Source organism: Balaenoptera acutorostrata, chromosome 8, assembly GCF_949987535.1.
Source record: "Balaenoptera acutorostrata chromosome 8, mBalAcu1.1, whole genome shotgun sequence".
Taxonomy (NCBI): domain Eukaryota; kingdom Metazoa; phylum Chordata; class Mammalia; order Artiodactyla; family Balaenopteridae; genus Balaenoptera; species Balaenoptera acutorostrata.
This window is the reverse complement of record NC_080071.1, coordinates 73,467,581-73,491,249: the sequence shown is the minus strand read 5'-3', so window position 1 is coordinate 73,491,249 and position 23,669 is coordinate 73,467,581. Positions and strand designations below refer to the sequence as shown.

The 23,669-nt window shown below is 40.0% G+C and overlaps 1 protein-coding gene across 3 annotated transcripts in view; it reads right to left on the bottom strand.

Moving 5' to 3' along the window:
* Window positions 1–22,114, bottom strand: part of XRCC5 (X-ray repair cross complementing 5) — a 97,464-nt gene extending 75,350 nt beyond the window's left edge. Inside the window, exons 1-9 of one of the 3 annotated variants that reach the window (XM_007187879.2) lie at window positions 21,971–22,114; window positions 17,008–17,121; window positions 13,980–14,163; window positions 13,030–13,078; window positions 12,456–12,578; window positions 9,441–9,632; window positions 6,531–6,645; window positions 4,718–4,856; window positions 1,395–1,507 (exon numbers count right to left, since the gene is read on the bottom strand). In XM_007187879.2, coding sequence (XP_007187941.1) covers window positions 1,395–1,507; window positions 4,718–4,856; window positions 6,531–6,645; window positions 9,441–9,632; window positions 12,456–12,578; window positions 13,030–13,078; window positions 13,980–14,163; window positions 17,008–17,121; window positions 21,971–21,991 — 1,050 coding nt within the window. In that variant the 5' untranslated portion in view covers window positions 21,992–22,114. The remainder of the gene's footprint in view (window positions 1–1,394; window positions 1,508–4,717; window positions 4,857–6,530; window positions 6,646–9,440; window positions 9,633–12,455; window positions 12,579–13,029; window positions 13,079–13,979; window positions 14,164–17,007; window positions 17,122–21,970) is intronic. The other 2 variants (XM_007187880.2, XM_057551208.1) reach the window with 2 other exon arrangements.
* Window positions 22,115–23,669: the final 1,555 nt, after the last annotated feature.

Genomic DNA, 23,669 nt, shown 5'->3' with positions numbered 1-23,669 from the left:
TGTCTGATATTGCACTTAAGATAAAAATAATTTAGAGCTTAAAAACAACAGAAAGTTGGTTTAGAAAACACTTCATGACTTAAAAGTTAATTTTAAGTCAATAAAAATCTTTTTAAATGGAAAACGTACTTTTTCAGCTCACTTTTTCTTGCTTTGCCATCTAACTAAATAGGTCCCCACACCTACCATGGCACAGATGATTTCAGTTTTTTGAGTCCTAAATTACAGTTATAGGAGTTTTGGATAGATCTTTTCTGCCTATCTGGAATTAGGCAGACCCAGTTCCCAATAAGCCAGTTTCTACAAATAGGTCTGAATGGAGGTTCTGTTTCACTGAAAAGACTCATAAGCACTGACATTAAGAACCGTAAATTTTAAGTTTATATACCTCCCAAAGTGAATAATTTTAAAGAAAAGCACATTTAGTGTAATTTGTTAGAGAACTGTTAGAGACACTCAACTTCCAAAAGGTATTTATTCTCACCATTAACTGTATCGACTTTAAGTAAATACTCTCAATTTTTGGTTTTATGAGTCTTAAAACTGTATCTAACAGTTTGAGCATATGATGGAAGACATTCTCCCCACCTCACTGAATTATTCTAACACTGAATTATACAGGGACTACATGCTGGAGTAACATGAAGAAATTTAAATCTGGTACACTGGGTTATATTTATTTTTATTTTAATTCTCACTTGAGTTCTTCTAGAACCAACAAAAATCTCTTCATCCCTATAGAGCCTGAAAAGATGCACTTTCTACTTATTCATTCTGTTCGGTTGCCTACCTCAATAACATTTCATCTAAGACTGCTGGGAATCTTTAATGACCCTTTCTTGGAGAGTATATGGTATCCACAGCCTTCAATAAGCTACTGCATTTTCCACTGTGTCTTTTTTGTATCTCTGTATTGCCGTCTAAAAAACATATGACTAATGAACAAGTTTTGCATCCGAGACCTCTTTGTTGGCCGTTGAGAAGAAGGGTGACTGGCATAAATCAATGATATTCTAAAAGATCTATGGTCATTCAAAACCCAACTAGACCTTGACTCCTGTAAAACACTCCAGCATACGTAACAGTTAGAGAAAGCAATACAATAGCAAAGAACTGGATGCTGTTTCTTTAAGGCTACTATGAGCTATGACCGACACCAAAGCTAAGAAGTGACTTTTCACTGAAACTATTCTGATTTATGCCGACTTCTCTACCTCTTGATTTTTAACCTTCAAAAATCAAGGATAGCAGCACGCCAGACTACATTTTAGAAAAACTAAAAGTGAAAAAAACATATTATAAATAACAGGCCCAATCCAAAGCACACCATCTCAAATAATGAGAAAAAAGCTCATCTGTTTTGTTTACAATTAGTAGACAAATACGTGCTTTACCTGAGAAGACCTACAAAATCCCAAAACAGAGAAGCACTTCCCCTCCGATTTATATTTCATTTGTTCCTCATCCACTTTAGAGAAAGGAATGATATCACTCCCATAGCGGAACCCTAGAGAACAAGAGAAGAGCATCTGTTAAGCATATGGGGCCTCATTTTCTACAAGCTGAAATTGGCCCTATACATACATTAACAATACATGCACACTCCAGATCAAGCCTCCATATACTGTTTGCTGGAATCAAATTTCTGCCCCTTATGATCACTGCAGAAAAAGAAGCGGCAGATCCACAAACATACACGACACAGAGACAATTAAAATCTAATTACATTTTTTTTTTTTAGTATGATGCCTCCAGCTTTATTCTTTTTTTTTTTATTTTATTTTTTTAAAGATTGATTGATTGATTGATTGCTATGTTGGGTCTTCGTTTCTGTGCTAGGGCTTTCTCCAGTTGTGGCAAGTGGGGGCCACTCTTCATCGCGGTGCGCGGGCCTCTCACTGTCGCGGCCTCTCTTGTTGCGGAGCACAGGCTCCAGACGCGCAGGTTCAGTAGTTGTGGCTCACGGGCCTAGTTGCTCCGCGGCATGTGGGATCTTCCCAGACTAGGGCGCGAACCCGTGTCCCCTGCATTAGCAGGCAGATTCTCAACCACTGCGCCACCAGGAAAGCCCCTAATTACATTTTTTTAAGTAGCATATTCTGCAATCTAGTTACCTTAGTGATTATCCATCCTAGAAGAAAGAATGTAGCAAATGCAATGTACTAGTTATCCTCCAAAGATAAACCATGGCTGACTAAAGTACAATCATGACTTGTAAACATAATAACAAGAACACATTTATTTAGAAACCTGGAGACCCACAGAGAAATGTGCCCATAGGATTTTCAGAACAAAATGTTCTCAAAAATGGATGCTGGAGATATACAAATGCCTAATGGAAGAAGCCAAAATTTTTCTATTTAGAATCATTCAATTGACAAGCTGGATATTTTTCTGCATTTAAATTTATTTTATTTCTGGGATTGGATTGTCTACTTTTTTTCTTTTTAATTACTTAGGTTATTACAGATATAGGCTCTTGGCTCCTTAAAAAAACTCCAACCCTGTTCCAGGGCCTCTCTGCTCTATGGAAGGTCATGCCCTTTCACTATATAGTCTTATATGTTTAATGGGGAGAAAGATCATCAAAATCCAAGGATTATGACCTTGCGTAGATGAAAAGGAAAAGCATATGCATCTTTACTTCAAGAAACAAAGAAACTTGTGTGTTTGGGGGCAGATTCTGTGATCCAGTGTTTATTAGTTCCCTCACTCTGCACATGCCATGTATTTAATTAAAAAGAAACACATTTCTATTTTCATATATGTCTTTTAATAAAAGCTGGTGATATAAACAAAAATTTCAACAAGAAATTAAGAGGGAAATGGATGGCACATAATTAAGAGTGGTATCTAAACCCAATGTTTTTTCAGACATCTTACTGGAATTGTTTAAGAGTAACCTGAAAATTCTAATTAAAACTGTCTTATGTTTTCTGGCTCATCTTTTAAAGGGCAAATCAATAACTGTAACTTTTGTACATGGCAAAGAGTAGAGAACAGACTACAAATACGACCATAGTCCTTTGCTCACATAAACTAGTCCCTCTATCTAAAAAAGAGAACTCTACATATTAGGGGATAGAAAGTGGAAGACAGGCAAAGGACGTATGTGGGTAACTGCAAAAAGGTAAGAGAGAAAAGCTGCACATCTATGCTCTTCGAACTGAAACAATGTTTAACTCTTCCCTCTCCCTTGCTCCACCAATATGTTTGCTTTCTGTCGAAGACAACCAGAGCTGCTTTCTTTGCTTGCAACCGAAAGAATTGGTACCCTCATCTCTAGTCCCTTCTCCTTCCAATCCATCCTATACTCAGATGTCCTATTAATCTTTCTAAAACAGCCCCCATGACGCTCTGCTCCTCAAAATTATAAACAGCTCCATGTCGCTTTCAAAATTAAGCATAAACTCTTCAGCGTATCATTCAAAGTCCTTCCTAATTCAGAATAGCATGTAGAAACACAGACTCCTGCAGCCCTGGGTTCAAATTCTGCTACTTGTTACCTATGAGATTTTGCACATGTTAACGAATGTCTTTCAACCTCAATTCTCTTATCCGTAAAATGGAAACAAGAGTGCCTACTTCACTGGTTGTTGTGAAGATTAAAAGAGAAAATGCAGATTGTCTTTTAGATACTACCCTGAGTATGAATCTGCATATGCCCAATACACCTTACCTAACTACTTGGTATCACTGAGAAGGCCGTCTACTTTCCTGGTCTTATGCCCTTAATCATGCTATTCTTCCTACTATGAGCCAGTCATTATACGAGGATTAAATGACAAGCAAGTAATGGAGCCATGATTCTAACCAAGGTCTGACTCCAAAATTTCTGTTCTTAACCACACTATACTATTGAGTTGAATTAAAGAATTAGTAGAGATTGTGGGTTGTTTATTACATTTTAATCCATCAGAAGAAAGAAAGGGGTCATAACCACCACCATCTTTAATCACTCTCCCACCCGCCAAGACCCCTGGCAAAACATATAAATATACAAATACTGCAATGCAGTGCCACAGATGAAAGGAATTTTTTTTTTAAGGCTTGCAAATTAAAATTATACTGAGTAGCACATAGTCTGGTGATAAATTTATATAAAGACTCTGGTTTCTATCTTAACCATCATTTGGTATCTTCTCATTTTAGCTCTTGAACATTCAGACACCCTCAGCTAGCTTCTAAGCCCTCTGGATAGAGACGCCATCTAAATACACTACACAGAGCCAATGGGTACAAATATATGAAGTACAACTCTAAAGATCCTAGTGAACATAAAGCAATATAACAAACACAAATAATTTTTCTTTTCCCCTAAATTACCTTAAGGGAGCTAAACTGGCAGGATATAAGACCTGAAATTGGCATTCAGAAAAATGATCACTATGGAAGTCAAAGGTAAACAAAAAATTTGCTTCAGCCATGTTAATATAAGCATTTTCCTAGCTAGTGAGTTTCAAACTTTAAAGCAAAGCCAAGTATTAAGTCCTGTCACCTGAGACATTTAAAACCCAGAGAGACCGAAAGCCCAAGTATACTCCTGCCTCAGAACCATCCTGCCTGAGACCCAACAGATGACCTAAAGGATCCAGTGTCTCATGATCCCCTCATATAGTTGTGTCTCTAGACAAATAATAATACAAAACCTAGCCTGCCTCCTATCATCTTGAAGAAAATCTTCTAGGCAAAAGTGATACTCTCACTGGCATAATACCTTGAATAGTATCCTCCTTTGGAACTTCAGTTTCATCATCGTCATTCAAGCAATAAACCGTTTCTTTTTGTATATCTTCTTTTTTTTGAGTTCTTGCATCCACAACTGTCCAACACTTTTTAACTTTCTCTTGTAGAATCTGATTTCCAAAAGAAAAATACAGGGAAAACAAGGAAAGCTATGATTCAGATGGACAAAAGATGAAAACCTAATATACTTTCTGCTTTACAGAAAAAAATCCAGAACAATGACTCCAGCTACATTGGTTTGTTGTCTCTTGCCTACTGTGGAAATTTTAGTTTATTTTATAATTCTTTCTACATTTTATTTTCCCCCAAGGGTAATCCACAGATAAATATGAATATTTGTATATATTCAAACACTTTCTATACAAAACCCTCAGACTGTCTTAACAAAAGAGGGCCCTACATTTTGTTACCACAGTTTCCCAACACACAAGAAGGGGGAAAGCAGTCTATCAGTACTCAGAAATCAATAAGGAAATATGAAAAAGAAACTAGGGAAAAAAAAGGAAAGAGACTATATTCTCATTCCCAGGGACACTATTCTAGGCCTTGAAGTACCTCCATGGTTTTCATGCATGTAGTGTGTTTTGGAATTAAGTCCTTGAATATTAAAAAAACCACTTGAATATATAAAAAACATGTTTTTGTATATTTTGTACATTTTATATATTTAAATGTTTTTATATATTTATTTTGTGCATTTAAAGAAAAAAGACAAGGAAGGTCATGCGGAGGCATGGATACAAGACTCATACTCAAACTGGAATTTCATCAAATAATTACCAAAAGCAACTCATTTTTGAAAATATACTATTATGTACAAATGTACATATGTTACAAAAGGCCATTTCACAGTAACAAGTCAACATCTTTTGATATTTCTTAGATGCTGTTACTACCAGATCATTAACAACTAAATTAGATGTGACTGAGTTTTCAAAACCCTGAACTGAACTCTGGTGTGTATCTGTATTTCTGTTATAATACCACAATGATACAACTTAATGCATTTCATTTTCTTTCTTTAAAAAAAAAAGAGAAAGACCTGAAACTCATGATTAACAATCAACTGTCAATGGAGAGAAAGAGAAAAAGGAGGGAATCAACCCCTATTATAGACCATTCTTTTTTTTTTTCCTTTTTTTAAAAGATTTATTTATTTTATTGATTGATTGGTTGCTATGTTGGGTCTTCGTTTCTGTGCTAGGGCTTTCTCTAGTTGCGGCAAGCGGGGGCTACTCTTCATCGTGGTGCGCAGGCCTCTCAGTATCGCGGCCTCTCTTGTTGCGGAGCACAGGCTCCAGACGTGCAGGCTCAGTCGTTGTGGCTCACGGGCCCAGTCGCTCCACGGCATGTGGGATCTTCCCAGACCAGGGCTCGAACCTGTGTCCCCTGCATTAGCAGGCAGATTCTCAACCACTGTGCCACCAGGGAAGCCCTCCTTTTTTTTTTTTTTTAAAGTAGTTGCGGCGCGTGGGCTTAGTTGCCCCGTGGCACGTGGGATCCTCGTTCCCTGACCAGCGATCGAACCTGTGTCCCCCGCATTGGAAAGCAGATTCTTAACCACTGGACCACCAGGGAAGTCCCTATTATAGACAATTCTTAAAACTTCCTCTGCTAGCATGCCTTTTACATAAAAGCTAAATAGAGATGAAATGAACAGGGAGAGCAGTTAGAGAAGCAGTAATTATGGTTTTGAATAACTCACACACGAATTGTCAGTTCCTTATATAAGCATATTTGTCTGCCTGCTAACATTTCTTTAAAAATGTGTACCTACCACTTACCGATTTATAAGCCACAATCTTTATAGACAAATTGGAGCCAATGGTCAGCTGACAGGGCCAGGGTACGGAACGCCTCTCAATTTTCTTAAAGACACACAGCTGTCTCAGACTCTCACTTAATAAAGAAAAATGTATTATGAAAGCAGCAATTTTAAAATGTTAACCTGTGCTGGATATTGCATTTAGTTGTCTAGAATGAGAAGTGAGATGCTGTTGATCATAAAGAGAGGAACAGCAGGGGATGGCAAGGAAAACTCGTGGCAACCATCAGTTGGGAGAGAGCCAGAATATAAATGAGTTGGCTTAGGAGGAAGGAGTTGAATTCCTTTACTGACAGGTGAAAAGGAACATCTTTACCTTCCCCCTATTCAATCTTTTCTTCAACTTGGCCAGTTGTTCTTAACATTTTTTTTTCAGGACCAAGGACACTGTGAGGATATGATAAAAGCACATTCATAAATGCGTTTGCATACACCTACTCCCTGAAAACCATGGACCTGAGGATAAAAAGCCCTGCTCTAGGATATCAAAGGGTGGGCCTCATCCTATATCATCACTGTTCACAACCCTGCAATTCTTTAGCTCATTTCCATTCTCTTAAATAAAAGACATGGTAAGTATATGCACACAGTGGAGAGAGTTAAATAATGACTCTCCACGGGATAAAGGAATTTAGCAGTCCACACTCAGTCTTAAAGTAAAGCAGGTAACTCTAGGTTTCTCACTGCGTAGGGAAAGGGAATTGGGAAGTAGAAAGCACAATGTAGAGGGCTACTTCATTTGAATACTAGTGAAGATCAGTTCTATTTTCATCTGGTTCCTAATCAAACACAACAGAGAAAATCATAGGAGATAGGTGGAATTTGTGGTATTCACTAAGGATTATCTAACATTATCCAGAGTTATGGACAAAGAGGCCTCAGGAGACTCCAATTTTCAGAAATAATTTACAATGAATAGTAGATATTCTACCTGATACCCTGCTCCAAAGCTTACGGTACACCTTGGCTTTGTATTCATTGAGGAATGAATGGGTCTGAAACCAGGTCTAACCTGTCTCATAGGACATTGCTAGTCTGATTATGAGCCACGTCTAAAACCATCAAGAGGTTTGGATTCTGTTCCAGGGGAAATTCTAAAGACCAGCCTCTTATATGTAACATCTGAGAACAACTGGATGAGTTCTGCAGTAGGTTTGAACCTCCCCAATTAGAAGTCAAGTTATCTTCCTCTAATGTCTTCTAGATGAGGATAAGTCTAGTCCAGGGCTGTCCTGTACAACTCTGTGCAATGAGGGAAGTGTTCTAACTATGCCTGTCCAATAGGCTACTGAGCTCTTTAACTGTGGCTACTATGACTGAGGGACTAAGTTTTTAATTTTATTTAATTTTAATAAATTTAAATAGCTACGTGTGGATAATGGCTACTGTATCAGATGGCAAAGTTCTGATCCACACCTTCACGGCAGACCTAAAATCAAAGTAACTTCAGATGGCTAGGACAGCACATAGTAATTTCCCTCCTTGCTACGTTACAGGAAAAGAAACTTTTTTAGGTAATTTTATTGGCCTATAATTCTTCTTTACGATATCATGGTGAATATGTTAGCTTTAGACATGTATTCCCACGTTAGAGCAAGCCATATCCAAATTTGAAAGAACGATAATTTAGGAACACATATTTGCATGTATTACAATTAGAACACGTATTATGACAAAGAAACATCACTTTACAGGATTCTTCACTGACTCCTTTGACAACCCCTTGGGAAATTACAGTTCAATTTCCAAAATTCCCATTTACCTGCAATTTTTCAATAGTATCTATGTTTAGAAAAGCAGGCTGATAGCTTATCAATTATAGCTCACCAGAAATATTTGAAAATTGTGATTGAGAAGAAAAATTAGAGCAGATACACACTACTGTTACTCAAAAAACTCCTAATTGTTGAACCTTTACTTCAACTGAACCTCTACTTCAATTAAGAACTTTTCTTAAAATGCTTGTATTTTGTGTATTTATTAATAAACTGGAATTCTTTAACATTAAGTAGTAGTATCCCTGAAAATTTGAAACTCCACAGCCATACAGTGTGGTATTCTATTGCCATTTTACCACATCAGGCCCTTCAAATACACACCGTTCTAGATGCTATGGACCCCTCTCAGGTTCTTTGCTCAAAATAAGTGTATATCCAATTCCAACCAAGAATAATACAGATAAAGGAGATCATCTCTCCCACAGTCTCTAATTGGATGGCCAAAAAAAGCAGCTTGCTTAATTGTTATATGGTACTTCAGGGATTTCACATTTCTTAAATCATTTTGCCTTTACAAAGCCCACATGGAATAAACAGGTTGTAAATTCCTAATATTTGGGGTTTTTGCTTTGTTTTGTTTTGTTTTTGCCTGACCAAACTATTTTGAGACCAAAAGTTTTTAAAAAAAATCTCTATATTATAGTATACTGCCTCCTAAAACCTAAATCAGAGGATTAGAGGATATTGAGTATTATCTCAGATCTGACACCACTTTTTATAATTAAGAATGTTTTTTAGGTGTATGACAAGGAAGGGCCCAAGAAATGTACCCCGAGCTTGGCATAAAGAAGAAATCTACCACCTCATCTTTTATAATTTGACTTGTTAAATCGTTCGTTATATTTATATATTTCCAAACTCTACCGACATAGTCCTGGAAATAAATAAGAAATCTTGCGCCAACCATGCAAACTTCACAAAAAGGGATTAGGGGCTGGTGTACCATTTCTTTAATAAAAATTGAAATACTAAAGTATAACTGCTAATTCAAAAGTGGTCCAGAAAAGGAAAAGCATTAGGGAGCCATCTGATCAAAAGAAAAATTAATATGCTTACAACTGAAAGTTGTAAACAATGCTTTCATGTCTTACCTGAAGGAATAAATTTCCTCCAGCCCATCTTCACCTTCTAAAGACATCATCACCTTTTTCACCATCCGAATACCTTCTTTTTGCTGCTCACTGATTCCTTTTAGAGGAAAGGAGGGCCCATGGTGGTCCGAGAGCAAATGGCCATCTCCTCTGTCCCCAGTTCCATCTTCCTTGCCAACTGGGAAAGGCAAACTATCAGGAAAAGATCAGCAGTATTTAAGAAGACAAGCTCTGAAGCCGAATAATAAACGGGGTTCCAATTCTGTGACTGCCACTCACTAGCTATGAGAAAATGGTCAGTCAGCCTCTCTGAGCTTTACATTTCTCAACCGTCAAATGGCACTATCTACCTTGACCAATATTCTATCAGTTTCAAGTGATCAAAGTCTCTTTGGTTTGGCTTTTACGGGGGTAATTTATTGGCTTAACATAACAAAATTATTGAAAGGGCAAGGCTGCACATGGCCTTAGGATGACTAGACCCAGAGTCTCAAACACCACAAGGATTCTGTGACCTTCTCACTCTCTATCTCCGTATTTCATTTTCATTTGCCTTTATGCTGGCCCCGCTCTTTCAGACTGGCTTCCTCCACATTGTTTCTGAACACTTTCAAGCTCATAATGCCCAACTCCACTACCAAAGAGGGACTGAGGGTTTAACCCTCTACTCTCCAATTCAAAAAACCAGGAATTACTGGTAGCCTAGGAACCAGATCTAGATGTCAGCTCTCATTCAAGCCATGAGGTTAAAAAGTAGGAAGGAATGCTTCCTAGAAAAAGGCTGGGTGACATTCTAGGCAGACAAAAATAAACAAACAAATGCCCATTAATGATCTCTCAAGATTATTATAAAGATTAATAAGAGAAAGTGTATAAAATACTTAAAACTCAAACAATGTCGTCATCATTATTTCAGATAGAGAATTACTATACAGAAACCAGTTAATTGCTAGAAATAAGTAAAACCAATTTTGTTCTTGTGTTTCACTCCAGTTGTTTGACTGAAATGAGACTAAAACTAGAGTGGGGTTACCAGTCATGGGAATATTCAATAATCAATATACAAACTGAAAAGTAAACCAAACACATTTTATGATAATATTCTACATGACACTTTATAAATGTTTTCATATAAACAATCTCATTTCATCCTTATGTGTTAGTTGGATAGAGATTTCTACCTCCATTTTCTGAAAAGAAACGGAAGCTACAGAAATGAAATAATTTGGCCAAAACCGTATAGCTAATAAAGCTAATAAGTGATTGAGCAAAGACTCAGTCATCTGACTGAAAGAGCAAGGTCCTTTCCACTGTAGCATGTCACCCGACTTTGTCCCTGGAAACCCAAACAGTTGAATTCAGCGATCTTTTCAGTTTACTCAAAATTACCTGCTGGTCACCCCAGGTGGATTTTTAAGGTGATTCCTTTATCATTTTATTTGTTATCATCAAAACAGAGCTTCATGTTTACATTTTTTCTATGTGTTCTTAGCATGAGAGATGTGCACGTCCTGCATTACATGAAAAAGAGCTTCCAGCGAGCAGGGTACGGCACATCAGGTTTGCACCAGGCTATTGCTGTTTCCAGAGCATCAACCAGGAAGAAGGGACGATTAACATGAAAATGAAGGGTCAGGAAGGTCCAGTCCAACTAGAACAATCCGTCATACATGGGATACACCAAACAATACGGGCAAAAACTCTACTTTGCCTGCTAGAAGTTTGCAGCAAAGGAAGAAGGGTATTACCCAAGAAAAAAATACAACCAGTCAAATAACAAGCAAGTGGAAGAAAAGGCTATGTTCTGTCTTCAGCTTGCTTTACAGCATTGCTCATACAAAAAAAAGTAGCCCTTTCCAATGACACTGACAGAAGTGCTGTATGTGTCAAGGATGTAAAGGCATCTGAGATTATGAACAGGGAACAGAAACCGAGCTGGGCTTTTGAAGTGCTGAGAAAACCTCAACTCAATAAGAAAAGAAGAGTCACTTAAAAAGCACTTAATTTCTCTGAAGTACTGTCTTATCAAGTGTCAGCTTGATGGGTTATTCTGAACTATTTTTCTACAGTTCTACGGAAAGGAGATGCCCCTCAGCAGTCTTAAGAGGTACGTACATGCAAGAGAGGTTCTTAATTCTCCACAGCAGGCCTTTTAAAGAAGCTGTATGCTTACCACTCAGAGCTGGAGGATTCTTGGTAGGGCTCTCAATCCGAAAAATGAGCATCCCTAGAAGACTAATAATTCAACATTCTATACTACACTACCACTCTGCTTTTACCAAACATAGGACAAGAAAAAACAGGTTTCAGATGCAGCAGGAAGGATTAATTGAAAGAACTTTAGCATTAGTGAAAAGAACTTTCTGTTAGGGATATAAGATAAAGTAAGTGCCTGGAGGGGAAATTCAAGTTATTGGGGGAGAAGGGACTCTCTCCCTAACAAATTGTGAAAAATATTTTCCTCCTAAGTTTGTATACCTCATCTGTAAATATGCACGAGCAAATTACATTTTAAAAATGTGTGTGTATCCTTTAGATCTGAAAAAGAGTTAAAAATAAGCATATGTGTTTAAAATCGTTCCCAAGTTGACATTCCTCTCTATCCTAAAAACATCTACTGTCTTTAAGACACAGTTCTCTAGGCTGTTTAAGACACCACCCATCTGGTAATTGTTTGGGTAAAGTCTTCTATGCAGGCAGGAGATGAACTGAATGTCCTTAAAAGATTCCTCTAATTCCTCAATTCTTTGGGTCCAAGAACAGCACAAGCAAACATCTGCTACTGAGCTAAACTCCCAGGTTTCCCTGTGACTTTCATCCCTTTATCATCAAAACTCAGAAGAGTTCCTGGAACACAAGAGAGTAATCAATGAACGCTGGCTGAAGTCAGTGTTCTGACAGATTCTGACTCAGAGCAGAGAGGACTCTTGAGAACCAAGTGCTCTCCGAAGGGGTCCTATCACTGCATTATCAGAGCACAAGATCTGTCTGCAAATATTATTCTTATGGTCTTACAAAAACTGCAGGGAGATGCCAGATTTCTTCAAGTTATGAATTATAATATCCAGCTGATCTCTGCTGAATGGGCTGCTGAGGTCAGTGAACACTTCAATATGCCTCTTCTCAAACTTCTTTCCTCTAGAAGAGAGAGTTAGCATGTTAAGAAATCATTCTCCTGAATTATTTCCTACACATTCAAATGTACTTGGTCACTGAGCAGAAAAAGGGTAAGGAATGAACCTAGCTCCAGCTAACAAAAGTGATTACATTCTAGAAGTCCGTGTGCTGCAGATGCTCAGCTAGGTTCCTACTAAACATATAATCAACCCAGTTGTGATTCATACTTTGAACATCTTAGGCAAAATTTCTGAGCATTATGGAAATATTATGTCTCTGATTTCCTAACTTTAACTTCAGTTAAAGATGTGGTCACTATGATAAAAAAGGATCCCCTTCCAGCCTCCACAGAGGTACGTACAAGCAACTCTCCCAGGTACTACAATTATAGCCTTGCAAGGGTTCATTTTCCAAATGGTCTGATTCCACACAGAAAGGCTCATTTCCAACCCTCTTCAGTTGGGATACTTACACAGTTTCTTGTTGAATCAAATCCATGCACACAATGAGGGCATCCAGAACTCAGCTAGTTAAGGGCAGAAGATAACACCAAACAGTCCCTTTATCCCAAGAACATGCAACTTTTTTCCAGTGAAATCCACAGTGCTGGAAATTGTGGACCCTGGGCTGACGGTGTGATGATTTAAAAGTACTCGCCCAAGTGCCCTTCTTCCAAGTCTATTTCACTAACATGTATTCACATATGTTATAAATCAAAGTACACTTCCTGAAACATATAAACAGGAAAAATGAAATAAACCAAACGGTAATCTGACATAGTCCGCTCATTTAATGAAAAATTATGATGCCATTTTACAGTATCTAGGACCCATTTTCTGTGATTACAGTCCATTCTTACACATGAAGTGAGCCACAATGTAGCATTTGTAAGTCACTCCCAGCACAGCAGCACCTCCCAGTGACCAGGGATGGAACCACTGTTTAGAAAAACGAGAGGAACCCCTTAAAACCAGGGCACCTGTGGAAGAAATCGTTAGTCTCACAGTTTGGGTATCAGTCTGATTTTTGGCATACAAATATCCTCCACCCAGGAAGGCCAGGAGAATGCTAATGCTATACTCTTCTAAAAATATCTTCTCTACGTCCAAACATTTCCAACCACTGCCACCACCAAACCCTCTACACATAGTCAACACGTACACCCCCTTCGGATACCTCCCAACCTCTCAATGTCACTAGTGCAGAGAAGGAGCAAGTGACTGCAGGGCGTGGAGTCCAGGCACCCAACCCAACCTAGTTAATTTCACATTCAGTCCTAACACACATCACCTCCATGTCCTCAGAGCCAAGAACGTCCATATACTCAGAGCTAGGACTCTTAGAGAACCTCACCAAACTAGATTACAATTCCCCAGATTAAAGGAAATGTCTTAAGAGTCTTCTCTGGCTGAAAAAGGATACAGTCAGCTTGTTGAGAACCTGGTTGGATTTTGCTTTCAATGTCCTCCAGCAAGTCAAAATCCGGCAGCATCAGGTGTCTGTGCACTGTGATGTTCTGATACTGGTCCTCACCAGCAAGGGCGTTCTCAGTGCCATCTGTACCGAAAAGGACTAACGCGATTTCATCCTTGCTCTCAGCAAACACCTAGAGAAGCAGGTTAGAAGGCCGAAACCATACAATATCACCTGGAAACCATTAGATATCTAACCTTCAGGGAGCAAGACAACCATACCTCCCTATGGCAGGGCCCTGGGGCCACCGTCAACAATAGAATATTGGGCTAACTGGTCTGTGGGAATGATGGGCAATGATAATTCCTAGGTTCTAAGCAGACATTTTCATTGACTACAGTTTCCATCCTTTCAGCACAATTTGTGGTGGAGGAATGGGAGGGCAGTAACTGCTCTTGATGAGTTTCTTTGATTTGCTTCCACCCAAATCAGACTCTCATTCTCAGTGAAAACTAATTATGTATAATTTGAGAAGATCTTAGTCTGTCTTTCTGGAATGACTATACAAAGTTTAAATTTTCCAGAGATTAAAAATAAATTGCTGATTCATATTCTATATCCCAGCAATTTCACTTACAGCTATATATACTGCAGAGAAGTTCCTGCACATGTACGCAAGGAGACAAGAGACAAGAAAGTTCCAGTTCACCTCAGCACTGTTTATAACAGGGCAAATCTGAAAACTAACTATCCATCAACTGAAGAATGCAAAAGCACACTGCAAAATATTTATACAATGGACTATTACACTCTAGTAAAAAAAATGAATAAATTTGTACAATGTTTACCAACATGAATAAATCTCAAAAACATAAGATTGAGAAAATTAAGTTGTGGAATTATATGTACTGAATAATACTATTACATACACTTTTGAGAGCTTCATACAATACTAAATATTATTTATAAATACACTGAGATCCAAGGTATAAAATATGTACAGTAATAACTATGAAAATTCTGAGGAAAGGAGGGAAAGAAGAGGAAAGAAAAGGGCAGGGAGGGGATACACAAGGGGCTTTAAGTTAACATTTTATTTTTTAAGAAAAAAAAAGAAAAAGAAATCAAACAAATATAGTAAAACTTTAGGGCTTTTGTAGTTCTAGACAATGGGAAAACAGCTTTCCATTATATTATTCTCTGTGTTTGCTTCTTTTATGAAGCATTCCATAATGAAATATGAAAAACAAGAAATAGTATGCGACACAAAAGGCAGTCCTGTTCCCACCTAGTTATTAACAGAAGCCTTCTGTATCAGTAAAAAGAACACTGCATGGGCAGAGGATGGAATTCTGTCATTCTTCACCTCTGTTTGGTCTGTTAAATTCCCCAGTCTGTTAACAACTCCAGCTGCAATTGCCAGTTGTACATGGAGGGAAGGTCCCAGCTGCTGGGGCTCAAATATTTCCAGCACACCAGTGGGGCAGGCCAGCTAGAATTCTAGCTGCCTCCTGCACAAGAATTCATCTTAAGGCAAGGCAATCTTGCTCGACAACAAAACCTCAGTCAGGAGAGGGGAGGAAATTTGAATGCAGCATGGGAGCGGCACCAGGTTTTGTCTCCCAGCCTTCCAGATTTCACTCCGACTCCCATGCGAGGGGCAGAGCCAAAAATAAAAACTGAAAGCACTGTTTCCCTTTTTTAAAAAAAATCTATACTACATTAGGGCACAGCAGCACTACTTGAATACAACCAACACAAATTACTATAACCAAGAATGGGGTTAGAAGTATTCTCGTCTTCTTTAAGACATTAAGGACTACAGGTTATCAGAATTTGTAAAAATCTAGGATGACAGGTGGGAGGTAATAGTGCCCAGGAGAAAAGGCGACACCCAGAAAAAACAGCAGACGTGTCCACAGGAGTAGTGAATGAAGCAGAACTTCATGGACTTCGCAAAAGTAGCAGTCAGACCAGGTAGAAAGGGCAGAAATTAATAATAATGGTAGTAGTAGTAATAATGATAATAATAAAAACACATATAGCGTTTACAATACATCAAGTACTAAGTACTTTATCTTAGAGATATTCACGGAGGCACCCTGGTAGAGAGTCTTCAAGACGGCCTCCATCCATTCCTTCCCTCCCTGTATTTGGAGGCTACCCCTTAAAACAACAGGGGACTCTAATTCCCGCCCCCTCCCCACCCCACTGAGTGTGAGATAGCTTAGCGACCCGATTGACTAATAGAAGGCAGTGGAAATGACCTTCTGGGATTTCTAGAGGTAGGTCATAAAAAGCCACATAAGCAGGTCTCTTAGAATACCCACTCTTGGAACACTCCTTTTTAGAACCAACTACTATACTGTGAGCATCCCGAGCTACATGGAGAGGCCACAGGTAAGGGTTCTGGGGGACAGCCCCAACCGAGCTCACAGCCCCCAGAAGGCATAACTACCAGGCACAGGGGTGAGCCATCTTGGACGTACGTACAGCCCCACCGAGCCTTCAGATGACTCAGCACCAGCACCACGTGAGCACACCTGCACAGGAGGCCTCAGAGAGAACCACCCAACTCACATGCCCAGTCATCTCACAGAACCGTGAGGGATGATTTTTTTTAATATCATTTAAGACACTAAGTTTGGGGAGGGTAGTTTGTAACCAGTAAACGATAACTGGAATAGGCACAAAGTAGTTGAAAGACTTATTCAAGATTGCAAGGTTAGTCAGTATCATGGCAGAGCAAGGATTCAAACCCAGGCCATCTGGCTCTAGAGGTTACACATTTAAACATCACATTGCCTCTTGCTTCTGATAAAAGTTGTAATATCCAGTGGAGGAGCCAAAACGAGAAAAGAAAAACATATAAGGCGCCAGTGGTAGTATATGAGTATATCTAAGAATAACTCCTCAGATTCCCCAAAACACTGAGGGTGGAAAACATAGAGAGGCTGGTATCTTGCATTATTAAGTGGAAGCAACAAGCAGTTAAACCATGAGTTACATACAAGCTCAAGACCAATCTGAATCTTACCTGTCGCTGCACAAACATGGTCATCACCTTCTTTGCTAGTTCAAATGGGGATTCTTCACCAGGAAAGGAGTTACTCATGGCAAAACGCACATCCATACACAGCACCACAGCTGCCTGGAAAAAAAGTCCCAAAGAACGTGTGAGAAAATGTTATTAATGGTCATTAAAAAAAGAAACAAAAGAGATGTCCTTTACTTATTTCACCCATAGATATTCAGGGTATGCATGATAAAGGGAAGGGAGGTGTTCTACTTAGAGAATGTACATAAGGCACATAAGTTTTCACTACAGAGAAACTTTAAATAGTCCTGATATTTCCTGAAAGCTAGAAAGTATCTGCCAGGACAGGAGCACGCTCCAAGTAGCTGCTGCTCCTCTGGCCTGAGCCTGAGCATAAATCGATGGGGAGGAGATGTGAAAACAACCTGCAGGCTAGAGCTAAGTCCAGCCCAGCTGAGCCCAAAATATTACACATCAAACCAAATGCAACTGATATGCTGACCCACAGTATGAGTACAGATGCTTTTGTTGTAAGCCACTGACTTGGGGTGTAGTTTGTTATAAAGCATTTTGGTGGCAATAGGTGACTGTCACAATCTATATATGCTAAAATGATACACTCCAATAATTTGAATCAGTTTGTAAACTGGGAATCTAAAATGAAGACTAAGACACCAAATTTATTCTAGTAGGGGACACAGACACATAAATGATACCAGCACAACATTCCATGACCGAGGTATACAGTGGACACTAAGAGAGCACACAGGAGGGGCATCTACCCAAGACTGGTGGAAGGGATAGAGGACGGGTAAGGAGGCAGAAAAGGCCTCCTGGATATGATCCTTGGGTGAACCTTAAAGAATGAGTAGGCAGAATGGGAGAAAACACTTGCAAACGAAGCAACTGATAAAGGATTAACCTCCAAAATATACAAGCAGCTCACAGAGCTCAATATCAAAACACCAAACAACCCAATCCAAAAATGGGCAGAAGACCTAAACAGACATTTCTCCAAAGAAGACATACAGATTGCCAACAAACACATGAAAAGATGTTCAACATCACTAATCATCAGAGAAATGCAAATCAAAACCACAATGGCCATTATCAAAAAAATCTACAAACAATAAATGCCGGAGAGGGTGTGGAGAAAGTGGAACCTTCCTGCACTGTTGGTGGGAATGTAAATTGATAGAGCCACTTTGGAGAACAGTATGGAGTTTCCTTAAAAAAACTAAAAACAGAACTACCACATGACCCAGCAATCCCACCACTGGCCAAATACCCTGAGAAAACCATAATTCAAAAAGATACATGTGGGCTTCCCTGGTGGTGCAGTGGTTAAGAATCTGCCTGCCAATGCAGGGGACACGGGTTCAAGCCCTGGTCCAGGAAGATCCCACAAGCCACGGAGCAACTAAGCCCGTGCGCCACAACTACTGAGCCCGTATGCCACAACTACTGAAGACCTCGTGCCTAGAGCCCATGCTCTGCAATAAGAGAAGCCACCGCAATGAGAAGGCTGCGCACCGCAACGAAAGAGTAGCCCCCCTCGCCGCAACTAGAGAAAGCCCGTGTGCAGCAACGAAGACTCAACACAGCCAAAAATAAATAACTAAATAAATTTATTTAAAAAAAAAAGGTACATGTACCACAATGTTCACTGCAGCACTATTTGCAATAGCCAGGACATGGAAGCAACCTAAGTGTCCATTGACAGATGAATGGATAAAGAAGATGTGGCACGTATATAAAATGGAATATTACTCAGCCATAAAAAAGGAACGAAATTGAGTTATTTGTAATGAAGTAGATGGACCTAGAGTCTGTCATACAGAGTGAAGTAAGTCAGAAAGAGAAAAACAAATACAGTATGCTAATGCACATATATGGAATCTAAGAAACATACCATATGCTAACGCACATATATGGAATCTAAAAAACGGTACTGATGAACCTAGTGGCAGGGCAGGAATAAAGACGAAGATGTAGAGAATGGACTTGAGGACACGGTCGGGGGGGCGGGGGGGAAGCTGGGATGAAGTGAGAGAGTAGCACTGACATATATACACTACCAAATATAGAATGGATGGCTAGTGGGAAGCTGCTGCATAGCACAGGGAGATCAGCTCGATGCTTCGTGACAACCTAGAGGGGTGGGATAGGGAGGGTGGGAGGAAGGCTCAAAAAGGAGGGGATATGGGGATATATGTATACATATAGCTGATTCACTTTGTTGTACAGCAGAAACTAACACAACATGTAAAGCAATTATGCTCCAATAAAGATATATAAAAAAAAGAATGAGTAGGAGTCGGTCATGTAAACAAGGGGAGTTTTAGGCAGAGGAAACCAAATAAATAAAGACACCTGGTCATTGGCTAGCACTCATGTATGTAGGGGACTAAGGAAATAGGGCAAACATAAACTAAAAGTAAAATGGATACATGTAAAGTTCTGTATTTGGCAACCAAAGTTTAACTGAATTGGGCTGGAGGAGACCTGAACAAATAGCAGCTCACAATTTCAGGGTGGATTATAAAATGACATTATAAAATGTCACCAGTAGGACATGGCTACAGGAGTACATTCCCCACACCTACCCCATTCCATCCTCCAAAATGTTTTCAGTCCTATCAATGGTGTAGTAAATTTAAGGAAGGAAAAGACAGGTTTTATGGTTTAAAAAAAAAAAAAACTAAATTAGATCCCAGGAGACCTGGGATCCAGCCCCATCTTTATTACCAAGTAGCTAAATTCTTGGGCATGTCACTTAAATTCACTGTTAATTTGTGGAGGCAGGAAGCAGTTGTTGGACTAGATGAGATCTAAGTTATTTTCCAGAGCTAACATTCTTTGACACTGACAGTCTCACCTGTGCTTTGTACTGATCAGACCACATTGGACAAACGGTGAGCAGTTCTGATCATCACATCTTATGAGAAACACTAATTACAACTGAACATGAAATGAGCAGCTTAGAGAAGGATCTGGAGAATACGTGACCTGAGGAAGAGGTGGGAAAAACTGGCTATTTGAACCAGACGAGAAGATTTAGAGGAACCTGACTGTTATCCTCAAAAAGTTGACAGCTGTGTTATAAAAAGATAGCTCCGCAAGAGAGACAATAGATCAACAGATGGAAGCTATAGAGAGATTGATCTGACACCATATTAAGGGAGAAAAAATAATATTTAGAAGTAATAAATGAAAGAACTACTGTTTTCTGAAGCAATGATCTCCTGACCCTAAAACTGTTTGAAAAACCTAGATGAGATCCTATCAGGGATGTTATAAGATGATCTCTAATTCGGTTACACCTCAGGCAAGGCAAAACATGGAAAGGAAAGACTATTTAAGTTTTTTCCCTAGTTTACAAAGAATTAAACATAATGCATTAATATTAAGAGAGTTCTAGATTATAAATAGCATGTTTGGAGAAAGGGTGGTAATAAACTACAAAATTCCTTTGAGAGCAATAAAATTTACATCCCATAGTTTCAATGCTCTGAGCATAAGAACCTTTAAAAAGTTAAGAGTCCCCAAACACGCTGCTGCACCTATTTAATATATGTTCATAAAAGCTACTTTTATGAACAGAAAACTCTAAACCAGAGGACTAAAGGTCCTTTGCCAGGAATCAGGTATCCAAAATATGGCATTAAGGGGTTTCACAGTATGGAAGTTCTTATCTGAAAGCAGAAGAATGGTCTATGTAATACCTCACGCTCCCTTCTGGTAGCAGTTAAGAAAACCAGGAGAAAGAACTTGAGCAGCATGGCAACCCTTCATTTAAGCACTGAAGCAATACAGGCTATTAGAATTCTGCTGCAAGTTCACCTGCCATAAACTGCTGCTTCATTAGCGCTGAAAATTTTCAGCAGCTGAAAGGAATAAAGGAGGTGAGTGGCATATGTTCATAATCATTTTAATCAGCATTTCCCTATGGGGAACTGAGGAGACTAGGGATCAGCTGCTCCAACTCTTATCTTGTTTATCTGTATACCAAACGTCTAATAAAGGGCCTAGTTTTGAATAGATGGATGGATAGACCGATGGATGGATGAATGAATGAACAGGTCCTTGGACCACACCTCCCTCTAGAGACCCTTCAGAGACAACTACCACTCTCTGCCTATATTGAAAATGCCATTTTAAAAATTCATTATAAAAAAAAAATTCATTATAATGTTATTAACCTGGGTCACTGAGGGTCATAGATTCCTAGCAAGACAGACATTCTCCCGGACTCTGAAAGCAGAAAGCCTGTGTTCAAATTCCGATTCTACCACTTGTGGACTGGGTGACCTTGGGCTAATCACTTCACTTTCTTTAGGCCTCGGTTTTCTCACCTGTCAACTGGGGATAAAAGTTTTCAACTCATGGGCTTGTTGTGAAGATTAAATGAGACCGGAATAAAGCGTTAGATCAGTGCCTCACCAGAGTAAGCTTTCGCAATAAATGCGAAATATTAGATTATTATAGAGGTAATATGACGTTTTACATTTCAAGTTATTTTACTCTCAATCCTTCTCTGAAGTTTTACAAGCCTGTGGGATTGGTTCGTATCGTGGCTAACTTCCATTCTCACAGGTTTTTAAAACCCAGATTCAGAAGTAATGGAGGAGTCGGGGGTAGGCTGGGATAGGGAGGTACGGAGGGGAGGTCGGAGGGGGATGGAAAGCAGGATGAGGACCGGTGGAGAGGAAGTGAGAGGATGGAAGGGCTGAGTAGGCGGCGGGGGTGGGGAGTGGGCGAGGCTCAAACTCCCGCCTGAAGACTCCAAATCGCCAGCTTTTCTCACAGCGCATCCCTCGACCCCGGCCCTACTGATCCAGCCCACCACCGGGATCTCTCTTCCTCACTCCTTGGCACCGCCGTGATCCCATGATTCCTGCTTCCGAACCACCTTTTCCGGACCCCCGGCACAGGCAACGCCCAAGCCTACAGATGTTCCTACCTTATTCCCCGACCACGCCATGTTGAGGTTCCGCAAGCGCCTTGGTCGCCTCTTCCGAGCGGGAACCTGCGGCGCCGAAGCTCAGTTCCGCCGGACTCGGAGCTGGAGGGTCGCAGGAAGAGCCGCTTTCCGCGGAGGCTGGAAGGGGCGGGGAAACTGTACGTCGACGCTCTGAGCATGCGCAGATTCCCTGCGTTTCTCCCCTTGTTGAGGAGCTGTGTGGTCTTCGGGCTTCCCAAGTCGCTAGAATTAGGAATCGCTCCTCCGAAAGATTCACTCCCCTTTTCTCACACTGAGAATAATGCCTACAGCGTTTTATGTCAGAGATCTGGAGTTAGATTTCCCTGAATATGAGCATGAATCCAGAAAGTCACTTAACTTCCCTAAAATTCTGTTTCTTCTTCTAAGAATAAAGATAAAGACGACAGATGCTATGACCTTAGAACCAACTCCTGAAGGAAAAGTAGTTTTCCAGGCAATCAAAAGTGGAAAGAGCATTCTTCCTTGGAAAGGAGATGGGATGTAAAAAGGCCTGGAGGCATAAACACCATCTGCTAATGATCTCCCAATACTTAGAAGCGTCGCTAGCTTGGAAAGGAAGAAGTGAGGTTTAATTCCAGAAGACGAATCTAGGGAGATGTTCTAGAAATGGCAGCTATCAATTTCGGTGCCTGACAGTCTCTCCACCCCCTTTCAAAGGAAACTGTCCAGCCTGCAGCCCTTGCCTCTTTGAGGGAGGCAGGTCCAAGTTGAACCTTACACAGAAAACGCTATTTTCTGTACCAAATGACCCACAAGCTGAGAGCTGACTGGACGAAGGGTCTGGCAACCTGCAAAGTGTCTGCCAGCCTAGAACATTAAGTCCAATGAGCTTCTGTCCCTCTTGAAAATCAGACCGGGGAAAAGCAGGCCTGCAGCTGGAAAGATGTGGAGAGGCCATGAGGAGGGAGGGGTCTTGAGGGAGCCTAAGTTATAAACACACTGAAGCCAGGAGAGTCAGACGGTGCTTTCAGAGCCCAGAGGGTTCATCTAGCTTTTGATTCAAGGAGTTCTTTTAAGGCTGAAATATTATTTTTAAAGTATTTTTCATATGACAGGTAAATAGAATTACTGGAGACTCACCATGGTGAAGGCAATTTCTATGCTTTATGCCCATGATTTTATCTTGTGTTTAGTCTCTATTTCCTTCTCTTTTTTTCTCTTCCTCTTGTACTTTCTCTGTCCCCTCCCCTCTCTCTTTCTCACACTACACACCCTCCAGTACAGATTTGTTTCCTGGGAAAAATTTTTTAAATTCTAGTGCCTGTGCTTGTTTGCATCTCTCCACTGTCCTTGTAGAAGTCTTTAGGATCATACACTTCCAGACAGCTAGGCAGCCATGGTGTTGAGAATGCATATGGACTTCAAGCACTGCTTCTCCTGGCAAAGGGCCCCCATTAATCAGGGGTGAGGGACAAACATTCCCAATGTGACAGTGTAAATGGCGACTCCCTTCTTCCTCCACAACGAAAGGATTCTGACGTTGTTGGTTCCATTTCAACCTGTCAGTTCAGGATCGGTTTAGATTTGTGTGATACAGAATTAGGTGGAAAGGGTAAAGAGAAGGGGTGATGGGCTATGGCTAGTAGAGGAGAAGGGGCATTTTGGACAGAAAGAGAAGTGCATGGGAGCCACTGTGGCATATGAGGGAAATGGATGA